Consider the following 21,114-nt stretch of genomic DNA (forward strand, 5'->3'; position numbering starts at 1 on the left):
TCAGAAAGTGTGCTATGACAAGCAATGCTTTAACTTAGCAAATGGTTGCTTTGATTCTGTGTATTGTGCATCTGATGTTTTTAAATAAAAAAGTGAATTCTACATTAGCCCAGGTCTTGTTGTGAAGCTAAGCTTCAGAGCTTTGATACTGCTGAAAGTTTGCGATGGAAATCTATGGGAGCTAACAACAGAAAGACACAGATGGTTGAATAGATCACCAGTGCTATCATTTCACTGGTTAACAAAGAAGCATCTTATCAGTGTACTTGTATTAATAAACTACAAATCTCTGCAGTACCCGTTGTACAGCTAGTCAGTAGGTGTTGTAAAGCATAGTTCTGTATATATTATTTTCTGTCTAAATTCATAAATATGTTGTCATAATTTCTTTTAACAGCTACAGGAGTTTTGTTTCTGAAGATGCAGGCCCAAACACACTGATTGCTACAGTTAATGCTGTTGACCCTGATGGAGATGGTGTGACATACGATATTCTGTCTGGGAATCAAAAGGGAAACTTTGTTGTTGACCCTAAGAAAGGTAATAATGTATTAGTTCTTTGCTGCTGCTGCAGTTCTAGTGTTGATCCTGATGTGATGCAGCTTGAATTTGGTCTCTGTTACGTAGCAGTTATAAAAGTGAATAACATATGCTATTTTTGAAGCTAATACTAGCCTAATTAAAAATGTGCAGGAGAAAGATGAAATTGTTCTAGACTCTTTTACAATTCTAAAAAAAAAATCAAAAAATCATATAGTTTTCCTAAAATCTTTATATAATTGACCTATCTTACTTGTTCATTGTTTCTTTCTGTCAGTAACTTAAGAAAGAGAATGATTATAAACAACAGGTAACTTAATAGAGAATGTTATTATTGATAACAGTAAGCGTGACGTTCCAAAATGTCAAACAAGGAGTTGAATAACATTTAGTCTAGGAAACCAGTTTCAAAGTTACAGCAAGAAAGGGCAACATCTGCAGGGTAAGGTGAAATAAGAGTCAAGGGTCACAGCAAGGCAGTCAGGGACAGGGACGTCACAGCCACAGACCACCATCTTGAGCACGGAGGTCCCGTGATATAAGCCTGGTTCATCCAGCAGTCCAGGGGTCACCAGACAGATTTGCAGTGACGAGGCAGGTCTCAGGTCAAGCGGGAAAGCCAAGACAGTGAGACAGTGTCAGGCTGAGCAAGATACAGCACACCGAGTGCTGTACACCCTGGGGAGCTCAGGAAAGGACCTGAGCTTCAGTGTGGCTCCCAAGACGTGGGGCAAAGGCCACAGACAGGACTTGTGACAACTCCCTGTCCGATCCAGAGTGAGCTGTCTCTGTGGTGCCAGAACTGACCTTGAACATGGGCAGCCAAACCCAGGGAGCAGGAGGAAGAGTTTGCAAGGCCTGTGAGTACACTCAAATCTTGATATCCACCTGCTGTGATTACCCAAAGACACTGTTAGCAATCCATGTTAGCCATGTGAGGAGAAAAAGCAGTAGGAGGACAGTTCTGACCATAGTAGTTTTCTTTGTGCAGCTTTTTCAGTAACTCAGTTTTAATTGTTTTAAAGTGGGCGTTAGGGATTTTAGATGAGGCCTTTTTTTCCCATGCTTATGTCTATGTCCTGATTATGCATGTGTGAGCAAACATTCCTTAACCAAGTGTGCTTATGTTGTACTGACACAAAATGAGGCACTTGTAGGCAGAATAAGATTACCACTGTTTTATTTCAATGAAGACAAAAGTATATAAAATATAAGCTAAATAAGTATATTTTTCATTTAAGGACAGAATCATTCATATGAGTAATGTTTAGCCAATAGTGCATTCATGAGAGAAAAGAACATATGTGGAGAAATTTTAAGTTTTGTTCTGAAATGCCAGTTTTTACATATTTTTAAATTGCATATTTTTAACACTCCAGAGGAAAAAATCACACAACATTTTTGTCCTCATTTAAAGAAAAATAATTAAAAAAGCACAAACACACATCGTCTGAGTAGGCTGTCATGTCCTTTTGAATTAATAGGATCTAATTGCTGTTTATTGCTTGAAAAAAACAAATGAGGATGTTTTGAGACAGAAATGGGCAACCAAATTTAAATCCTGTTGAAGAATTAAAGTAACTTAACTTCAGTTAAACTACTTTGTATTTAACCTGTTTTAAACTACAATCAAAATCTGAATTTAATTTTTCAAAGCACAAGTATTATATGTATAGGAAGGAGTAAACCACTTTTTATTATTCCTTCTCTTCTCCTTAATTTCCATGCAAATCATGTTTTTCTGATATTAATGTTAGATTCTGAAATGTTCCCAGAAACACAGTCTGCAGGTAGCTTGCAAGTGTTGAAGTGTGAGAGCTTCTTTTATCCTTTCTGACTAAAATATGGTGGTGTGGGTTCCAAGAGTTAAATTTCTAAAGACACTTTGGCATCTGAAGAGGAACGATGGTTTTAGAAGTGTCTAATTGCCACAGGGGAAGTATAACTGACGCTTCTGACAGTCTTTATTGTAAGTGCTCAAAGAATCTTAACGTTTGGTAATATGTCATAGGGTTAGCTCTGTAGTTGTAATATAGATAATAATGTATATATACTTTTATACGTTTTTACCAATTAAATTTTTTAGTCATTGAAACTTAATTTTAGAAACTTGAACATTTTTTTTAAACACTTTTGGGCTTTTGTTGCTTAATAAACCTATAGAGTTTTATACAGTGCTAATACAACGGCTTACAGCAGTTTGTTTTCAGAAATTATGTCAAGGCAATAGTCTGTACCGCCATCACAAAATGCCAAGGTAAAATGAAAATATGTCAAAAATAAGTTCTGCAGCTAAAACAATACATGTGCAAGCAAATTGAGTGACATTTATGCTGTGACAATACTCTTGTAATGACAATTGCTATTATGCCTGATGAATAATAGAGGAGATTGATGGATGGTGGAGGAAAAGAATGACAGCTTCTTACTGCATGGTCTCAGACAGCTGTAGTCTCTTTTGCTTTTGTAGCAAATCTTTCATGCATCTTTCCCTGACAGTGCCTTTATGTCCCATCCAGCAGGGCATATCATTGGGGTGACTTGGGAGAGTAGCGAAATGCAGGTTTCTCAGGATATGCCTGTATAGCTAAATGCTGCTATGATTGTGCTGCAGGAAGGTAAACTTGTACTGGTTGCATTTGAGCTAGCATGGGCATCTGCAGCAGCAGACATGAGGACACATGGGTTGTAGCTGTCGTCTCATTTAGCTTTGTATACATACCTGCAAACAGACAAACCTGTGCTATCTTAATTTTGTTTTAATATCAGACTGTAGTAAAAATACTGTAGTTAAATTAAACTTTAGCAGCCTTGTGGTTTATTAGTGAGTAGGTAAACCAGAATTGGTTATTATATGTACTAGTGAGAAGGATAACAGTAATTGGTTAATGTAGTTAAAAAATAAAACCTCACAATCTATCGTTGTTTTTACAGGGCTAGTTAGACTTCGGTCAAGTCCGTTTCCTAAGCTGCAGGGGACAGAATATGTACTTAATGTCACAGCTACTGATGATAACACCTCTGGAGGGCCCCATTCTCTTACAAGTACTGCCCAGGTTATTGTGAAAATTGATGACGTCAACAACAACAAACCTGTCTTTCAGAAGGTAAAGATGTGAGGCTGTTTGTATGAGACTGTGTGGTAAATGTCTAAGACTGTTGTCGCTGCAAGTGATGCAGCAGATGAGCTATTGAAGAAGTGGTCCGCATTCATGACCGAGTCCTGATGCTGCTGTCTTCTCTACATCTTTTCCATCCCTCTTCTAAGACTTGCAGGGTTTCTTCTCCTCTTGTAACAGAGCAGCTCCTGTGAGCACTGTCTCTTTTCTGAACCACGTCTCATCTCTGGCATTTTAGAAGATAAGGTTGGGTGAACAACTTTTGGAGGTTCAGTGTGACATTTCTGAGGATGATCAATAGGTGTAGCAATCTATGCAGTGGACTTGTTCCAAAATACCTCTCTAAATTACATAGGCTTCTTTTGGTGATTGTATGTCTGGAACTGTTGAAAGAAAGAATGAAAGTGCTTTAGCTTATTTTGTAAAGTAGTGTAAAAAATAGATACTTGAATATGTTTTCAGAATGTTAATTCATATTAAATATCTATTGTCTAAAAAATTAAAGTTTGATGCTGATGGCTAAAATGTTGATGGACAATGTTGCATATTTGGAAAAGTCAGTGACTGTTCCTGTCAGCCTTGGAAATTCTCAGTGATCTGTCCTTGACAAAGTGACTTTGTATAGAAATCCCTTTGTGACCAAAGTAATTATGTGGTTTGGGCAAGTGTATGCCCTCTTTTTTTATAAGACTTTTGCTAAATAGAAGAATATTTGGAAGTATATGCAACTGTAACTTTTTCTCTGAATATTTCCATTAGTTGGAGTTACGCAGTGGTCTCATGTTGTTTTTTTGTGTAACTGCAAAATAGCAAGTGAAGTCTGTAAATTAATCATGGTACAGATAAAACATTGAAATCAGTGCATGTGATTGGAAGTGTAGCAAAATGGTTTGTTTGTTTTTTTTTTTTCTAGTATATCTTTAAGTCAAATGGCATGGTAAGTCCTTGATTTTTGTTTTTTTTCCTCCCTTCTCTTAGTGTCAATATTATCGGGAGCATGCTTCTGTATTGGAAAACCAGCCTTCAGGGACAGTTGTACTGCAGGTTGAAGCCACTGATGCTGATGAAGGAGCCAATGGTATAGTGAAATATGGCTTGATGCACAGAGGTGGTGTCCTACCAGCATTTAATATTCATCCTGACACAGGTAAAGCAAATATCAGAACCGATACTGGCATATAGAAACCTCTTTGTTACACTGATGGAAAAAAAGCTTAAATAAATTCAGAATTTCATTGCTTTTTTTTAATAGCAGATGAAATACAAACTGTATTAACTGCATGGACAAATATTCTCCCTTTAATTTCATACATGTCCAATACTGAACTAGAACGAATGTTTTCCCTGAAATGTGGAAGTTCTACAACATGAAATAACCTGTGCTTTTGTAACTAGATTTTTAAAAAACACCATATTTTAAGTGCACACTATCTTGCAACATTGCTAATGTCACATAAAGGATTTATCCAAATGACAGTAGTGTGGCAAACGGCAAAGAATGTAAGTCTTGGAAGGCCAAAATTAAATTCAAGCTGAACTTTTGGAGGATAGAAGACATGAAGCATGCCTTTTCCCTGTACTTACTGCTTTTCAAAATAATTAAAAAAAATAAACTAATTCTCTTAAAGAAAGTTTGGTACTTATCTCAGTTTTCTAAATATAAGTCCAATTGTGTGTAGAATTAAGTGTGTATGACATTTGTGTCTGCCTGAGCAGTACAATTTAAGCTGCTGGAACTGTCAAATCTTATGATTGAATCCTTGAATCTGAAGTTCACATTGTAGGTGTATTTAACCTATTGCATTGTATTGGCAGACAAATAAAGATCGAAATGTAGAGTATTGTCAAATGTATAGTATTTTAACTCTCTGGTGTTTAATTTGTTTTCAGGAGTTCTGACAACTATTCAGGTATTTGATCGAGAAAACCAGAGGGAATATCCTATCACTGTGACAGCAACAGATCAGGCAGCGGAATCACTCATTGGACTATGTCAGATAAATATTATCATCCTGGACCAAAATGACAATGATCCTAGATTTGAAAACACCCGCTATGAATGTAATTGAGAGTCATTGGATAGAGTTTCGGTGCCCTGAGTGTGAGCTTACCTGATGTCTAAGATTTTGGTGTTTTGTCTTTCCTGGCAGTAGGTTTTGTGACCAACTAGGTCATGGCAGCCAGAGATGCTTACCTTAATTGCAGAATTGTTATTCTGTGTAATGTGCAATGTAACAAGTACAGTCTTGGCTCCTAGGCCTTCCTGAGTGTTGCTAGGGAAATTCCTTGAAGCAATAGCCATGTCAGTATCTTTCGTACCTAAGTACTCCAGGTGTCTATGGTACTACAAAGAAATATTAAAGTTGTAATAAGCATGTGAGTGTGCAGCGCTGACCACTTACACTATTTTTTTTTCCTGATTAATAGATTTTTGTCATAAGTTTTGATTATATACTTTTGCTGTTTTAATTTCATCATTCTTTGTTGTTTGTTGTTTTACCTTTCTTTCTTGGTTCTTCCAAAACCCCTTGCTGTTTATGGATAACAGGAAGGCATGTACAGTAAAATACCCAGAGGCATGTACAATAGTCATTAAAAAATGAATACTGATATTTCTCAGTTAGTTATACTATGCAAATCTTAGAAAATAATTTCTGACAATGCAGTCCTCTTTTTCTGGTTTTATGCAATAAATTAAAATTGCATTTATGTATGTTTCATACAGAGCAGTTAGTCCCTTAGTAAAAATGAAAGACAAAAAGAGTAGTGTCTTATGAGAATAGGAATTCCAGGATATGAATGTGATAATATGATGTTCAAATGTGATCCATAGCTCTGGAGTTGATAGCAGCTCTTCAAAACATTCAGTTTGATTTTTATGGCCATTGTTCCAAGGAAGATAAAGTTATAGCTTCCATACTTTATTACTTTAGTGTTTCTTCATTTCATAGTAAGATACTAACGTAATTTAGTGAATTTTTAGAGAATAATTTAGTGAATTAATGATCAGTTTGAATTATCTTTTCCTTACATTAGATTTCCTAAGAGAGGACACGAAAGTTGGAACCAGCTTTCTTCGTGTTGCAGCCCATGATGATGACTACAGCTCAAATGCTGCCATTACATATTCGATAGCAAACGAAGAACCAAATTATTTACAAATTAATCCTACTACAGGCTGGGTGTTTGTGAACCAACCCATATCTCAGGTATGATGCTTGCTTTCCTTTTTAAGCTGGCTATCTCAACATATCATAAGAGGGACTAAAGTCACGAGTTTGTCCTTACCTCCATGTTACCCCTTTCCATTAAAGGATCGCTATGTTGTGTTGAAATTAAACAAGTCTAAGGCTTTTAGCTGATGAGTTCATTGACTGTGAATAGCATATAAGCAAGCCCTGCTTTGAGCTGGAAAGTAGCAGCTGACAGCACTGCCTTTAAGAGCTTGTTCTTCCCATTTCATTAGCTTTGGCATGCTAATACCAAGGACTGGAGGGCTGAGACTGTAAGCAGGGGGACAAGAACTCAAGTGTAGGACTTCACTGTGTTAACAGGCAATGAGTTAAGACACAAACCTGAATGTGAAAGAGTGTGAAATTTAGCTTCTGGTACAGATTCCTGGCTTGATACACGTTAGTCATGGTGGACTAAGCATAACTATCCCTCAGGAAGGTGAAGGCATAATGAACAAAATTGTTGCATGTAGTTATCTAGAATTTACCAGTTTCAGACATTTCTAGTTACCTACGTAAGCAGTTCGATATTTTCAGAGTTGTAAAGTTATTTGTGTTGAAGCAAAAATATTCTTGTTGATGTCAGTCTTTAAATACCTAATAGATACTTTTAATATTGAAATTTAACTTCTAAGTAACTGGCAAACAAAGCTTTGATGAAGGTGTATCCTTTTAATATATTTTCTTTACTGAATTTAAGAACCCTACAGACCTAATAACAAAAACTGTTGCTAGGTAGATTTAAGAACTCAGGGGTTCCACAAAGTTGTTTTTGTGTTATTTTGTTTTGTTTTAAACTTTGTGTAAAATTTGCTAATTTTATTGAGAGAAATAGCAACGTTTCCCATCAATCTTACATAAAGCAAATTGCAGAATTTAAGCAACCCTGCATCTGCTTCACATTCTGAGCTTGGTATTCTGCAGTTGTGGATGTTTTCCTTCTGTGCAGGTTTTTTAAAGTGTCTTTAATTTTATGTATTAATTTATTTTGAAAAAAAAAAGCCATCACAGTCCTGATAAAAAACCTCTGTAACAAAACCTTTTTTACTGTTCAGAGGTCATCTATCATTCGAGAGATTATTGCTACAGATGGAGGTAATAGGAGCAGTAAAGTTGAACTTGCAGTAACTATTACCAGTGCAAAAAACCAGCCTCCTCAGTGGGAAAGAGACAGCTATGAAGTTATTGTTCCAGAGAATATTACGCGAGATGCATCAATTTTGGTAAGGTCAGGACAGACTTGTTTGTCTATAGCTCTAAGGCTATAGTGTAACTGAACATTGCTTATTTGCTTAAGTATAGTGAGCTTTTATAATTTTGTGTATTGCAATTTTTGAATGCTGCTGTGTTTCCTGAGGTGGTTATTGTTGTTCAGTTTGATTGCTTGGAATGAGTAATTGGAGTTGATTTATGAAGTAACTCCAATATACATATTGTTAGGATAAAAGTGCAAGTAACCAAATATTTAATGAATGGTAACCTTTGGCTGCAGTTGTTTATGATCTGGAGATATATCAGGAAATATCTGTCCTAGTGTTTTCAGTTGAGAGCTGAAGATCTGGGAGAGTAAATACACAAAAGCTTTTGGACATGTTGCTGTACCTAACAAAAGTAATTGATTATGCAAACTTTTTGAATTGTGCAGACAATCAAGGCAACTTCTCCCCTTGGTGATCCTCGTGTGACTTATAACCTAGAAGAGGGACTTGTTCCGGAGTCCAACATGCCGGTTCGTTTCTACCTGACTCCAAACAGACACAATGGTTCTGCTTCAATCCTGGTAGCTGAGCCACTAGATTTTGAGACAACGAAAAGCTTTCTGCTGAGGGTTCGAGCACAGAATGTTGCTGCAGTTCCTCTGGCAGCCTTCACCATGGTGTATATTAATGTAACAGGTGTGTAAGCTGTTCAGTGATGTTATAGTGTAATCATAGTGCTTTTATTTTCTGTAAAGTTTTAGCTTTTATTTTTTTGCACTCTTTTGATTTTTCAGACGTCAATGACAATGTCCCGTTCTTCACTTCATCTATTTATGAAGCCTCGGTAATGGAGGGAGCTGGTGTTGGGACATTTGTCGTTCAGGTGTCTGCCACTGACCTTGACCTTGGTCAGAATGGTGAGGTAAGCAAGTGGGGACCTACATCTTCTGTGATGAAAGGTATGGAATAACTTCTGTATGAACGATGGCTAAATAGACTAGAAGTCTTCAACCTAGAGAAGGGATGCCTGATAGAAAAAGATTAGATGAAATAAAGTAGTTAATTACATGTTTGGATAGGTCTACATAGACCTAAAATGTGTTTGGATAAATTAATGGAAGAAAAAAATGTGTTAAAAGCTTCTGTGAGCTATAAATCACTGGGGGTACTGAAAACGGAATCCTTACGAAATATGTCAAGACCAATACTGCATGTATTTGTTACTGTAGATTGATTTTCAAAATTGAAAGTAGGTATATGCTTAGAACAAGAGTGCAAGCTGAAGTCAAGTGCAGAAAAACATATATATATATATATATATATATATAATAGAGACTAGAACATGACCCATGATAAGGAGCAAGTTCAAATTCAGCTCAGTTGTGACTATTCTATTAGTACCTGAGATCTTTAGCTGAGTTTGAGAGCTGTTGTACAAGCACTGTGTGAACATGAACTCAAGAACTGATTAGACAAGACAAACTTGTTTCCATTTACGGATTGGCAGACAACATGAAGGGATGTTAATTGACTTTAAACTAGATTGCTCAAGCTGGCAGTTTTACCCAGCTTTCTTGGCCCTGATCAAGTTCTCAAACGTGAGACTGTTCTTCCTCTCTTTAAGTACTTATTTAGTTATGAATTATCCAACAAAAGAAAAGTATAGATTAACAACCTCTTTTTAATCCTTCAGATCACTTACTCCCTGTTACATGACAGTGGCAGAGACTACACATATTTTCGCTTAGACTCACAGACAGGCTCAATATACACTGCCTCAGTGTTTGACAGAGAGAAGAAGGGGTCCTACCTTCTAGAAGTCAAGTCAGAGGATGGCTCTGAATCAGCTCGACCTGGAAAACATGGGAAGCCAAACTCTGGTAAGAAACAGATGTCTGTAACAAGCATAATTTTGCCTGAATTGGTCTCTGAAAACAGAAGCTTTGAAATGCAAGATTAAATGTTTGGTTTTTTTTCCAAGTGTACTTGTGAAAGTGTGTCTTGTTTTGGTTTTGGAGTTTTGGGGTTTTTTTAACTGTTTCTCTGTGCAACAATTGCGTCAGAGTTGGAAGAGATATTTTGTATGATGATCAGGCAAGTTTTTTTGTTCTGAAATCAAAACTAGGGCTTCATAGATAAGAGTTTAGAGGATATTTCCTAGCTAGCAAAGATGCACCTGTTATCCATAGGATGCAGATCTTTGGGTAGTGGAGGTGTTTATCAAAGCACTCCATATGGGCACTGTATTCAGTCAAAAGTAATTATAAAGTATGAAGTAGGAAAGTTCAACATAGAAAATTCCTTTCTCTGTTGACGGCTGTGGTTAAATAAAGACTTAAAATTTAGCTTTTGTGGCTTCAGGACAAAAAGTTATGACTGAAAACTGTGCAATTGCCATATTAGGCATCAATTATTCACATATTATCTGTTTAAACAAATTGGATGTGACATTCATTTGATATCCAAGTGCTTTTGAGTAATGTTGGTATATATATTGTCCACAACCCTAAGGGTTTGTTTCTGTATTGTCTGCATATTTGTCTTCATTTAATGTGTAGCTAGACAGTTTAAGGAATTGTAGCTGACAGAAGTGGCACAACTGAGTATTTTAATCTCTTGTTTCTTGGCTCTCTAGACACAGCCTACGTGCGCATTTTTATCAGTGATGTGAATGATAACAAGCCTGTCTTCACTCAAAGTGTCTATGAAGTAAATGTGGATGAAGACCAGGATGTGGGCTCGACTATCATTACAGTCAGTGCTAATGATGAAGATGAAGGTAAAGTATTGAAATTCCCCATAGCTGTGTCTAAAATATTAATGAGTTAATTTCAGCACACCAAGACATATTTAGTGGTGTTAGAAAGGAAAATGTCTTTTTGTCTGTAGATTTTAAAACTTCTTTAAGTGTGAACTGATCAGGCATGAGCATTACTTCATAATGGAGCTGAGAGGCATAAGTCAAGTGCCTCTTATTTCGGTAGGTGATACGTTAATGTGAGATGATGGGGAATAATTTCTGTGTCAGCAAATACAAATTTATTATAGATCATATAATTTTCTTACACATGGGCACCAATAAAAATGTCTCGATTAACTAGGATGAATCAGACTTGATTTCAGTGAGATTCATTTGCTTTCTTTATGGACAATATAGTTGTATTGTTCTTTATTTTTTTGGTACACATTCTCAGATTTGAAGCTAGACATCCTCAATGCATATGATGAGTCTTAGTTATATTACTTTTTCTACAAATCAGTCAGGAATTCAGCCAAAAGTCATGTAAAAATAAGTGCATAACCAGTGCTCATAAATGAGAGGGGGAATGGTACAGACCTCCCTCTTTTGGCTGTGGTGAACTACTGATTTGACTTTGCTGTGTGGTGAAAGCATACTTTTTTTTGTTGCACAAGTCCCAGTTCTGTCTGACTGAAGTGCATGGACATCCTGGCTGCATTTGATTCCTCACTCAGTCAAGGAGGTTGAGGCAAATAAGGCTGAGTTGTACTGAAGAAGTATTTACCTAGTCAAGGAACTTTTCATTTATTACTTAGGCTGCCTGTGAATCTGCTCTACAGTGTTGGATCAGAGGGCTTGATGTGATGGGTATATGGCACTTCATTTCTGTCCTCTTTATAAATGATTGAAGATGTAGCTATGAAAGAAGGGAAGAAGAATGGTAATGGAAAGGTAGTACTTGCAGAAAAGTTAAAATTCTTTACTTGATCTAAACTCATCAGCAAATTAGTACTGCATCTGAAACTTTGAGAAGTTCAGTTAAGACTTCTGCTCTGGCTTGATACATAATTATCCTGTTTGTTGGTAAAGTCTATGTATAAATATGAGTGCAGAATTGTTCTATGGTGTGAAGTATTTGATGATAACTCATTCTTACGTGCTGGGTGTTAGCAAATAGGAGTTTGTTTTTTTGGTCCCATAGCCTTGGCCAGTCATATTGATCCTTCAATGAATTTGTTAAGTAAAAGCAGAATTAATGCCTCATTGCAAAGACACATTTTATAATTAGACACAAGTTACAATTGAATGTACCAGAATTGAAAATGCTGGTAAGTAATGTGACATAGCTGCATGTTTTAAAATACCACAAAACTAAAATACCAAAAATCAGCATATGATTTGTACTTGATTGTAACATCCCATGTTTTAATCTACTTCAAGATATGTGTGTTTTCTGACACTGTTGGTAATTGACAGGAACAAATGCTAAATTACGGTATCAGATCACAGCTGGAAACACAGGAGGAGTACTTGATGTAGAACCAGAAACAGGAGCCATTTTTATTGCCCAACCACTGGATTATGAAGAAGCAAAAATGTATGAGATTCACTTGTTGGCCTCTGATGGGAAATGGGAAGATTATGCAGTTGTCGTCATCAATGTCATGAATAAAAATGATGAGACTCCAATTTTTTCTATCAATGAGTACTATGGAAGCATAATTGAGGAACTGGATGGGTTACCAGTCTTTGTACTTCAGGTAGTGTATGCAGTTCCAGAGATTGTAATATTACAGTGAAATAGCACAGAGTACTCTGGTACAATTTTGTTAATAATAATCCAGCACAGATATATTAATTAAATTTAGTTTTACTGAGGTTTTTTTGTCAGTGGAAGAAGAGAAATGAACTTTTATGGAAAAATAATTACAAAGCTAATAAGTAGGATAAACAGAATGAATGATTTGGGATCCTAAAAAGCAAATCATTAACATTTTAAAGTAGCTATCAGAATAGCATAGTTAAATTACCTCTACAACTGTGAAAAAAAAACTATTTTAGTATTAGAATATCTACATTGTTATTGTAATGCAAAGCATATTTACCTACTCTGAATTGTCCCTCAGCCACCTCTCATTTGCCATTCATCTGGCGTACCCATATTAATAGCATGTCATATACTTTTGGCTGGACTCCTTTAAATAGTAGCAGCGTATAGCATATAATGTAACCGTTGCATATTGTATAATTTCCATGTCTTTGTTTTCAAAACTTTTGTAGGTTATGGCAAATGATCCCGATAGTAGTGTGGATGAAGGAGATATGAGATACTCATTGCATGGTTATGGCGCAGCTGATATTTTCACAATAGATGAGAAAACAGGCAGCATTTACTCACACAAGATGCTGGATCGGGAAGAGAGAGCACTGTGGAGATTTGTTGTACTGGCTACTGATGAAGGTGGAGAAGGACTTACAGGATTTGCTGATGTAATTATTAATGTGTGGGATATAAATGACAATGCACCCACGTTCACATGCATGCCTGATGATTGCAACGGGAATGTCTTTGAAAATTCTCCTGCAGACACGATAGTCATGGAAATGGGTGCAGTTGATCGTGATGATCCAAATGTAGGTCTTAATGCTGTTCTGACTTACAGGATAACAGAGAATGTAAAAAATGAGTTTGGTACTGACATGTTTAATATCAATCCCAATACTGGTACAATCCATGTAGCGGGGGGAATGCTAGACAGAGAAAGGACTGACAATTATTTTCTGACTGTTGAAGCAAGAGATGGGGGTGGCCTAACAGGAACTGGCACTGCCACTATTTGGATTGCAGACGTCAATGATCATGTACCTAAATTCACGAAAACGATGTGGCAGGCAACAATTCCTGAAAACAGCGCCATCGACTCCGAAGTTCTGCAAGTGTGTGCTACAGATGCAGATGTTGCTGAAAATGCTGACTTAATATTCAGTATCGTCGGGGGAGACCCAGATCAGAAGTTTTTTATTGAGAATGACAAAGAATGGCAATGTGCCACTATTCGACTGAAAAAAAACCTGGATTTTGAGAATGCACGTGAAAGGCAGTTTAATCTTACTGTAACAGTGGAAGATCTTGATTTTTCTAGTATTGCAGTGTGCCTGATTGAAGTTGAAGACTCTAATGACCACAGCCCAGTTTTCCTTTCTCAGTTTATTCAGGCGAGCCCTCTATTTGAAAACATGCCTGTAGGTACTACAGTAATCACGATGAGAGCTACAGACAAGGATTCCGGTTTGAATGGGAACATTATGTATTCCATAAAGACAGATTCGGATCCTATGAGACAGTTTACAGTAGACCAATATGGTCATGTGATTGTGGCAAATCCACTAGATCGGGAAGTCATTAAAAAATACAGTTTAATTGTACAGGCTTCAGATCAAGGGACACCCGCCCTCACTGGAAGCGCTACAGTTTTGATTAACTTGCTTGATGTTAATGACAATGGACCAAGGTTTGAGGCACCATACATGCCTGTAGTTTGGGAAAATATATTGAGACCTGAAATAGTGTATATGAACCATACATCAAAACTGCTTCATGCATTTGATCCAGATAGTGAGGAGAATGGGCCACCCTTTACATTTTCATTGCCACCAGATTATCAGAATTCTTTGGATTTTTCTCTTACTGATAACAGAGATAACACAGCAACTGTAACTGCTCTGAGGTCCTTTGACAGAGAAAAGCAGAAGGTGTTTCATCTGCCAATAGTGATAACAGATAGTGGGATTCCAGCTATGAGCTCTACAAACACCCTGACTATAACAATCGGTGATGAAAATGACAACTGCCATGAGTCTGGCCATAAGGAAGTCTATGTGTACAGTTACAAAGGTAAGTGCTATTTGGATATAATATCACATTCATAAATATAGGAGAGTTTTACACATAATTTCTGCCTTGCAGTTTTTAATTTTTTAAAAATAGTTTACATATTTTGAAACTGAAACTCCAGTTCTGTAAACTAGTAAGTAATGTATATTTGCAGAGCTCAGACCCTAGTGTGTAAAAGATCATCTACCAAAAAACCTGTTAGCTGCAAACAAGTATATATTGCACTTTCAGATAAAGCGTTATTTTTATAAACCAATAACATCTATTTTCCATTTACTAGTTTTCACCTACACAGAGGAAAATTTTTTTATGTGTGTGCACAAAAATTGGAAAGTATCTGACGCTGAGAGATCTGAAGATGAGAATGGCAGAACTGAAGCAAATTAGAGAAGCAGAGGTTCATAGATGAGCCCTACCCAGAAATTGTAGACCAGTCCCACCTCCACTGTGACAGCCACTGTGTGGCTGAGCAGGATGGAAATCTTGAGGAGGGAGGTTTTCTGCTGGCAAGAAAAGATCCAACAGAAAGCTGGGTCAGTGCTTTTTTTAGAAAAAGAATAATCTTTGGGGTGCAGTAAGTGACTGCTTCCTAGAACATGTAGTCTTTGTCCTAAAAAAAATAAATTGCTGTTCTGGATGTAGTCTTAAGTGGTGCACAGTACCTAGTTCAAGAAATACTAGCAGGAGAAAATACTGGCAGGAGAGCTGCTCTGTGATAACAGCCACAGTACTGCAAGGTTTAACGTTGCAGGAGAGAACAGAGCAAATGCATCCTTTAAGTGAATACATTTTTTCATCAGAATGGTTTAGCAGACGATGAACAGTTTAATAATATTTTCTAATTTTTTGTTTTAAATTTCTATTACTGTGTTTTTTCCTGAAATTACCTTTAAAGCTTGACCTGAAACTAGTCCTAGGAGCCTGGTTTGCTACACTTTTCCCCAAATCTGTTATTTCTGAAAAAAGGGCCAAGAACTGTCACAGCTAGGTGACTTCTTGCTCATTGCCTTTTCTCAGCTGTGTCGTTCTCTCCCAGCTGCACCCCACAAGATGCTCTCCCTCTTTTACTGGATTCCACTGGTGTGCCATTTGAAATAGTAGAGTAGCAATGTAACATTTGGGGAGTAACTCCTGATGTGGTGATTTTTTTTTGTATTATTTTTGTTTTGGTCTGAGAATTTTATACAGAGTTGTATTTATGTATTGTTCTGTTGTTGTATTGTGTTGGTTTCAGCTTTTCTCCTTTCCTGTGACATCCATACAGTATTCACCTTTCCAGAACTGACAGAAATCATGTGACAGGCTATGCATTATTTTAATAATCATGGATCATAACCATCACTAAATTGAACAGGAATCTGAAAATAATAAACACAGAAATGAATGCATCAGCATATAAATTGAGCTGAAAAGCAAAAATTAAATGGAGATTTATTATAATTTATCTCAACAGGAAAATGGTCAACAACAGTGCTTGGGGAAGTGTTTGCACCAGATCAAGATGACTGGGACAATAAAACATTTCTCTCTGAAGGAGAACTGCTCAAGTGAGGATTGTATTTGTGTCAAAATGAGTAATATTTATGCTTCTGTAATTATTTTACTCACCATGTATTTCTCTGTGTTGAAGACGTGCATAAAGTCAGAGTTATTGAGTGTATTAAGGAACATACCTTCTGAATGCTCTTTTTTTCCTCTTGGGTAATTAAGTTTTAGGAAATTAATATATTAAATATTTTTCCAAGAGAATGCAGGATCACACCATGATGTTGATTTTTAGTCAGATGTCATCATTGATTTATTTTAAAAAGTTCATTCTGTAAGATCCAATTTAAAAATGGGCAGAGTTTTTAATACTTGCCCTCAAGTGTTAGAGTTGATGGAATAAAAATCCCAAATTTAAAAGTGCAGAATAGAACCATTTCATCAAAAGTTGAAGAGAATTTGGTGATCTCTGTTGATGGCTAAATTTACAATTGCATCACTCTTAGATTAGTGAAGTTGTTTTGTGTTGATTGAAATATTGAATAGGATCCTTAATCCCTACTTATACATTATTTTTTCATATATAGCATATAGCATAGTTGTATGCTGTTCAAAATACAGGAGTTGGATGTGAAAATGAATGTGAATTTTTGTCTCTGCTGTGAATAGGAGTTTAAAAGCTTTATGTAGCCCAAAATTAAAGATTGAGTTTTTGTCTACTAGCAACCCTGGGCCCATTTTACTGTTTCATGATAGTGGTCATGGAATATTTCCATAATTACTGATTACTGTCCCTTTAAAGTGGCAAATAAAGATGATATCAGAGATTTCATACAGACCTTATCCTGTCCAGATGGATAAATGAGAATCTGGAAAAACTTGGTGTGAATTTGTCACTTTCCAATACTTACCTCATAGACCTGCCCATGATGACTATGTAAACTAGACACTGCTTTCTTCAGGATTGGGAAAGTCTGGGAATTTGGGAGTGGCAGAAACATATTTTTATAAACTGCAGATTGTAATTTCTGAATTAAGGGGTGTCTGGTGCTTTGCTAAGGTTGTTTGCTAATTCCCGTCAGCTTTGATCCTGTAATCTTCATAGTAACAGTTAAGACTTGAGTTATGTTAATGAATAAAGTTCTCCGTTTTGATTTATTAAAGTTTCCTAAATGAAGGTTTATGTCTAGGTCTTTCAGATTAAATCAGAGGACTGGTTCTTTGACGATGGTGGATAACACTCCTCATGGAATATACAACTTAAAAGTTAGAGTTTCTGATGGAGTTTGTCCTGATGTTATATCTACAGTACAAATCCATGTCGAAGAGCTGGAAAATGAAGCCATACAAAACTCAGCCACTATCCGTCTCTCAGGTTAGTTTTATTTGCTGGTGAGAGTTTAGAACTGCTGCTTCTATAACTGAATGCTGATGTGAAGTAGGTGGTATTATATGAATGCTTGATTTACTCATTAGTGTAGGGCATTTTCTGCTGTGTTTCCATATCGTTAAATGAGAAATAAATTAAAAAATTAACCTGTGGTCTCCCAGTATTTCATGTTTATCTGTTTTTGAATCCCAAACTCAGATGTTGCAGCAGAGGAGTTCATAAGGAGAGATGAACACGGCAAAACGAGACATGAGAAGTTCAAGGAATTACTAGCGAGAATGTTACCCGCTAAACTTAGCGATATCATTGTCTTCAGTGTGATGAACAATGATGGAAAACAGACAGATGTAAGATTTGCAGTCCGTGATGGCTCAGCATATTACAGACCCGAGAAACTGCATGCTGAGATGGCAGCTTTTAAAAATGAGGTATATTTTCTAGAGTTATCGTACATCTATGTAATTCACCCAAATACTGAGTTTTCAAGGTATGTATCCCAAACCTCAGTGGGAGAATACATTAGATCTACAGGTGAGGCTTTTTTGCTTCACTTGTCAAGCAAGTGCTTAATACAAGCTTTCTCCCTTCTCCTTAGTCCCATACATACAGTTATTGTATGGTTGTACTAACTTCTGGTTCAATAAATATGACCACTTTTTAGCTACAGAAAGATGATCCTCTATTCCCATCATGGTACATTTGCCTGTGTTTTTTCCAGTCAGTGCTTCATTGTGTAATCTATCAGACTCTTGAATATGAAATCAGAAGAATCCTTAGAAGCCAAGGTGGTGCAGAGGATGCCTTGCAAGTGACGAAAAAGTGCCTTTTTGGGCGTTGCAGATGTTGATGGAAATACCCAAATCATCAGCTTGTGGTTAGACACTTATAGTAGAGGTTTGATGCCACCCACATGGAAATTCTACTGTACAAAGAGATTACAGTCTGTAGCAAAAATCCCGCTGAAAGGAGTATGCAGGTTAGAACAACAGTTACAATAGATAAGTAAGATAGAGACAACCAATTTATGATTGTATTTAATTCACCAGAGAACAACTTTAAATACAAAATGACACCCTTTCCCAACTGTTTTTACTATTATAAAGGGAAAATAGTTTTTGAATATAAGATGTTTTCTTCCCCTTTCTGATGTTCCCTGACTGTCCTACTTTCTTACCAGATCCTGCGTGCCCTCTAAGATGGTCTGTCTTGGCCTCACTTTTATTTTCTCCAGATTTTGGCTTTGCTGAAGTCCTGTAGATGCTGCTGAATAGGCAGTAAAGCTGCTGCCTTGCGCAAAGGCAAGATGCCATTTCTGGGCTTGTAACTTGCCCTGGACGAGGCAGTACTTCCTGACAGCTGTGGCTATAGAAGCATATTTGAGTTTAATACATGGTACATCTTATGGAGGACTTTTCCTGAAGAGAAAACAGCACTTTCCAGTTGTGTGAATATGGTAGGGTCTGCCAGATTCTGCGAACCAAACAGTAATAACTTAACCCCCTGCCTACGTCTTACTGTATCTTAAATAGTCGTGTGGATTATGAGACTCTCTAGAGTGACCGAGTAGGAAATACCAGAGATGGATAGTATTCATGAAGTGTAATGACTGCTTCTTTTGCATATTTATTGAATTACTGCAACAATAATATAGAAAATTGCATAGATTTCAAATGTTCTGTGCCATAATGTATGGCAGGTGAATTAATCAAAGTGGTAACAAGGGGATTTCTTCACATATTTTAATGAAAAAATATGTTTGTATTAATTATATGTCACCTTTCAATATTTAATGAATAGTGAGTAATCACCAATAGTTTAGAGAAAACCAATCAAGGCTGGAGAATTTATCCAATAGGTTTTGTACATGTGTTTAACTATAAATATAGAAAATAAGTAATTAGCACTGGCATTATTCATTGAATTGCTAAATAAATTTATTTGTGTTACCTCCTTGGGATATAGCTTTACAGCAACTATTTAATTTAGCAGAAAAATAATCCATCCTAATACTGTAAAGGAGCCAAGGTTGTTTATATACACTACGTTTTTCTGTAACAGTGTTACATCGGTATCTAAATGTGCATTATAGATTCTCCACTAATGATGATAGGTGTGGGCCGTGGACACGAAACTGCATTGACTGGATGTATCATGTCATTATGAAGTATATTTTATGCCTTTGGGGACATATTTTTTGATACATGTTATGATATTTGAGGATATACTGACAATTGATTATAAAGGTCAAAGTTCTTGCAGTGGTAAATTGAGGTGATTGCACAAGTTAAAAAAATGGAAGTGCTTTAGTATTTGTTTTGGTCTTTTCAAAGCATATTTAAAAATATTTGTCATGCATTTTAGCATTTGAAAAATACATACTAAATGTATAACTAAAGAGAGTCTAAGTCTGATCTCATGTTGTTAGTTTTACATTTGTATACCTCAATGTGTACCCTTGTGAGTAATATCTCTTGTATTCAGGTTTGGGCACTAAATACATGTCATTTTAATGTAATAGAATTACCAAATACAAATCAAATTCTGAAGCTCTCTAAGCACCTGTGTAAAATCTCCAAACAGGTAGAAAGAAATCTGTTGTGCCAAGGAACCAACTTAGTGATAACTTAGCCCAATGTGTAGGCTACTGGCTGAAGTGCAAGAGGTCTGAAGTTGGGAGTATCACTGCTCTCAGAACTTTGGTCCTTGGAAACAATGTGTAGGCCAGGACAGATTTAACATGTTCACAGTCAGTTGTGTCAGTGATGAAGTTTTTAGGAAATACTGCTACTGTAAAGTTTTTGAAAATTTTCCTGTATTTGTGAAATAATTTTGCTTGCCTGTATAGTCAGGGATGTTACTAATTAATACTCAAGAAACTAAAGCATTCCAATAAGTCCGTGATGGCTTAGATTTTTCAGAAATTAAGGAGTAAGTAAAAGCATTCAGTAGGAAGAGACTGATGATGTGTTACTCTATTTTCTCGTAGATCCAGTCAGCTTTACAATTGAACGTTTCACAGATCGATGTAGATGAATGTAGGAGTACAAATTGTAGTGAGGGCAATGGTTGTACGAACTACCTCACTGTGAGTGACATCCCAACACTGATGGATACTGGAAGCGTGTCGTTCGTCTCGGTAACGACCACCATCAGTGCGGTCTGCACCTGCTCTGCTAGGGACCGAGTGCATCAGTCTTGTTCCTCCTACCCTCAAAGCCCTTGCCTCAATGGTGGGATGTGTATTGACACTTTGAATGGTTACAGGTGAGGAAACTTGTATTGCAGATTCTCTTACTTTTTTTTTTCTATTTTTAATGTGTCAAGTGATTACAAGATACAGGTCCAAAAAAATTATAAATGTTCTTCTGACCCACAAGTGCACTGGAGTGTAACCGTGATGACAACAAGGTCTTTACTAATGACCTAGTAATGGTGCTGTAGTCCTGAAAGTGGTGGAAGTAGTGTGTGAGTAAGAAATAAAAACCTGGGGAAAAAACAGTGATATAATTAAGG

General features: G+C 36.6%; 1 protein-coding gene across 1 annotated transcript in view; it reads left to right on the top strand.

Moving 5' to 3' along the window:
• The window catches only part of LOC104541923 (neural-cadherin-like), a 47,290-nt gene that overhangs the window by 9,583 nt on the left and 16,593 nt on the right, over nt 1–21,114 (top strand). The window contains exons 6-21 of the mRNA XM_010186088.1: nt 398–540; nt 3,475–3,647; nt 4,638–4,806; nt 5,550–5,720; nt 6,696–6,868; nt 7,948–8,115; nt 8,538–8,787; nt 8,886–9,013; nt 9,785–9,971; nt 10,727–10,870; nt 12,308–12,591; nt 13,112–14,726; nt 16,180–16,273; nt 17,402–17,586; nt 17,800–18,029; nt 20,588–20,865. Of these exons, the coding sequence (XP_010184390.1) occupies nt 398–540; nt 3,475–3,647; nt 4,638–4,806; nt 5,550–5,720; nt 6,696–6,868; nt 7,948–8,115; nt 8,538–8,787; nt 8,886–9,013; nt 9,785–9,971; nt 10,727–10,870; nt 12,308–12,591; nt 13,112–14,726; nt 16,180–16,273; nt 17,402–17,586; nt 17,800–18,029; nt 20,588–20,865 (4,392 nt within the window). The remainder of the gene's footprint in view (nt 1–397; nt 541–3,474; nt 3,648–4,637; nt 4,807–5,549; nt 5,721–6,695; nt 6,869–7,947; nt 8,116–8,537; nt 8,788–8,885; nt 9,014–9,784; nt 9,972–10,726; nt 10,871–12,307; nt 12,592–13,111; nt 14,727–16,179; nt 16,274–17,401; nt 17,587–17,799; nt 18,030–20,587; nt 20,866–21,114) is intronic.

This window comes from Mesitornis unicolor, unplaced genomic scaffold, assembly GCF_000695765.1.
Source record: "Mesitornis unicolor isolate BGI_N332 unplaced genomic scaffold, ASM69576v1 scaffold29136, whole genome shotgun sequence".
NCBI classification, from domain to species: Eukaryota; Metazoa; Chordata; class Aves; order Mesitornithiformes; family Mesitornithidae; genus Mesitornis; species Mesitornis unicolor.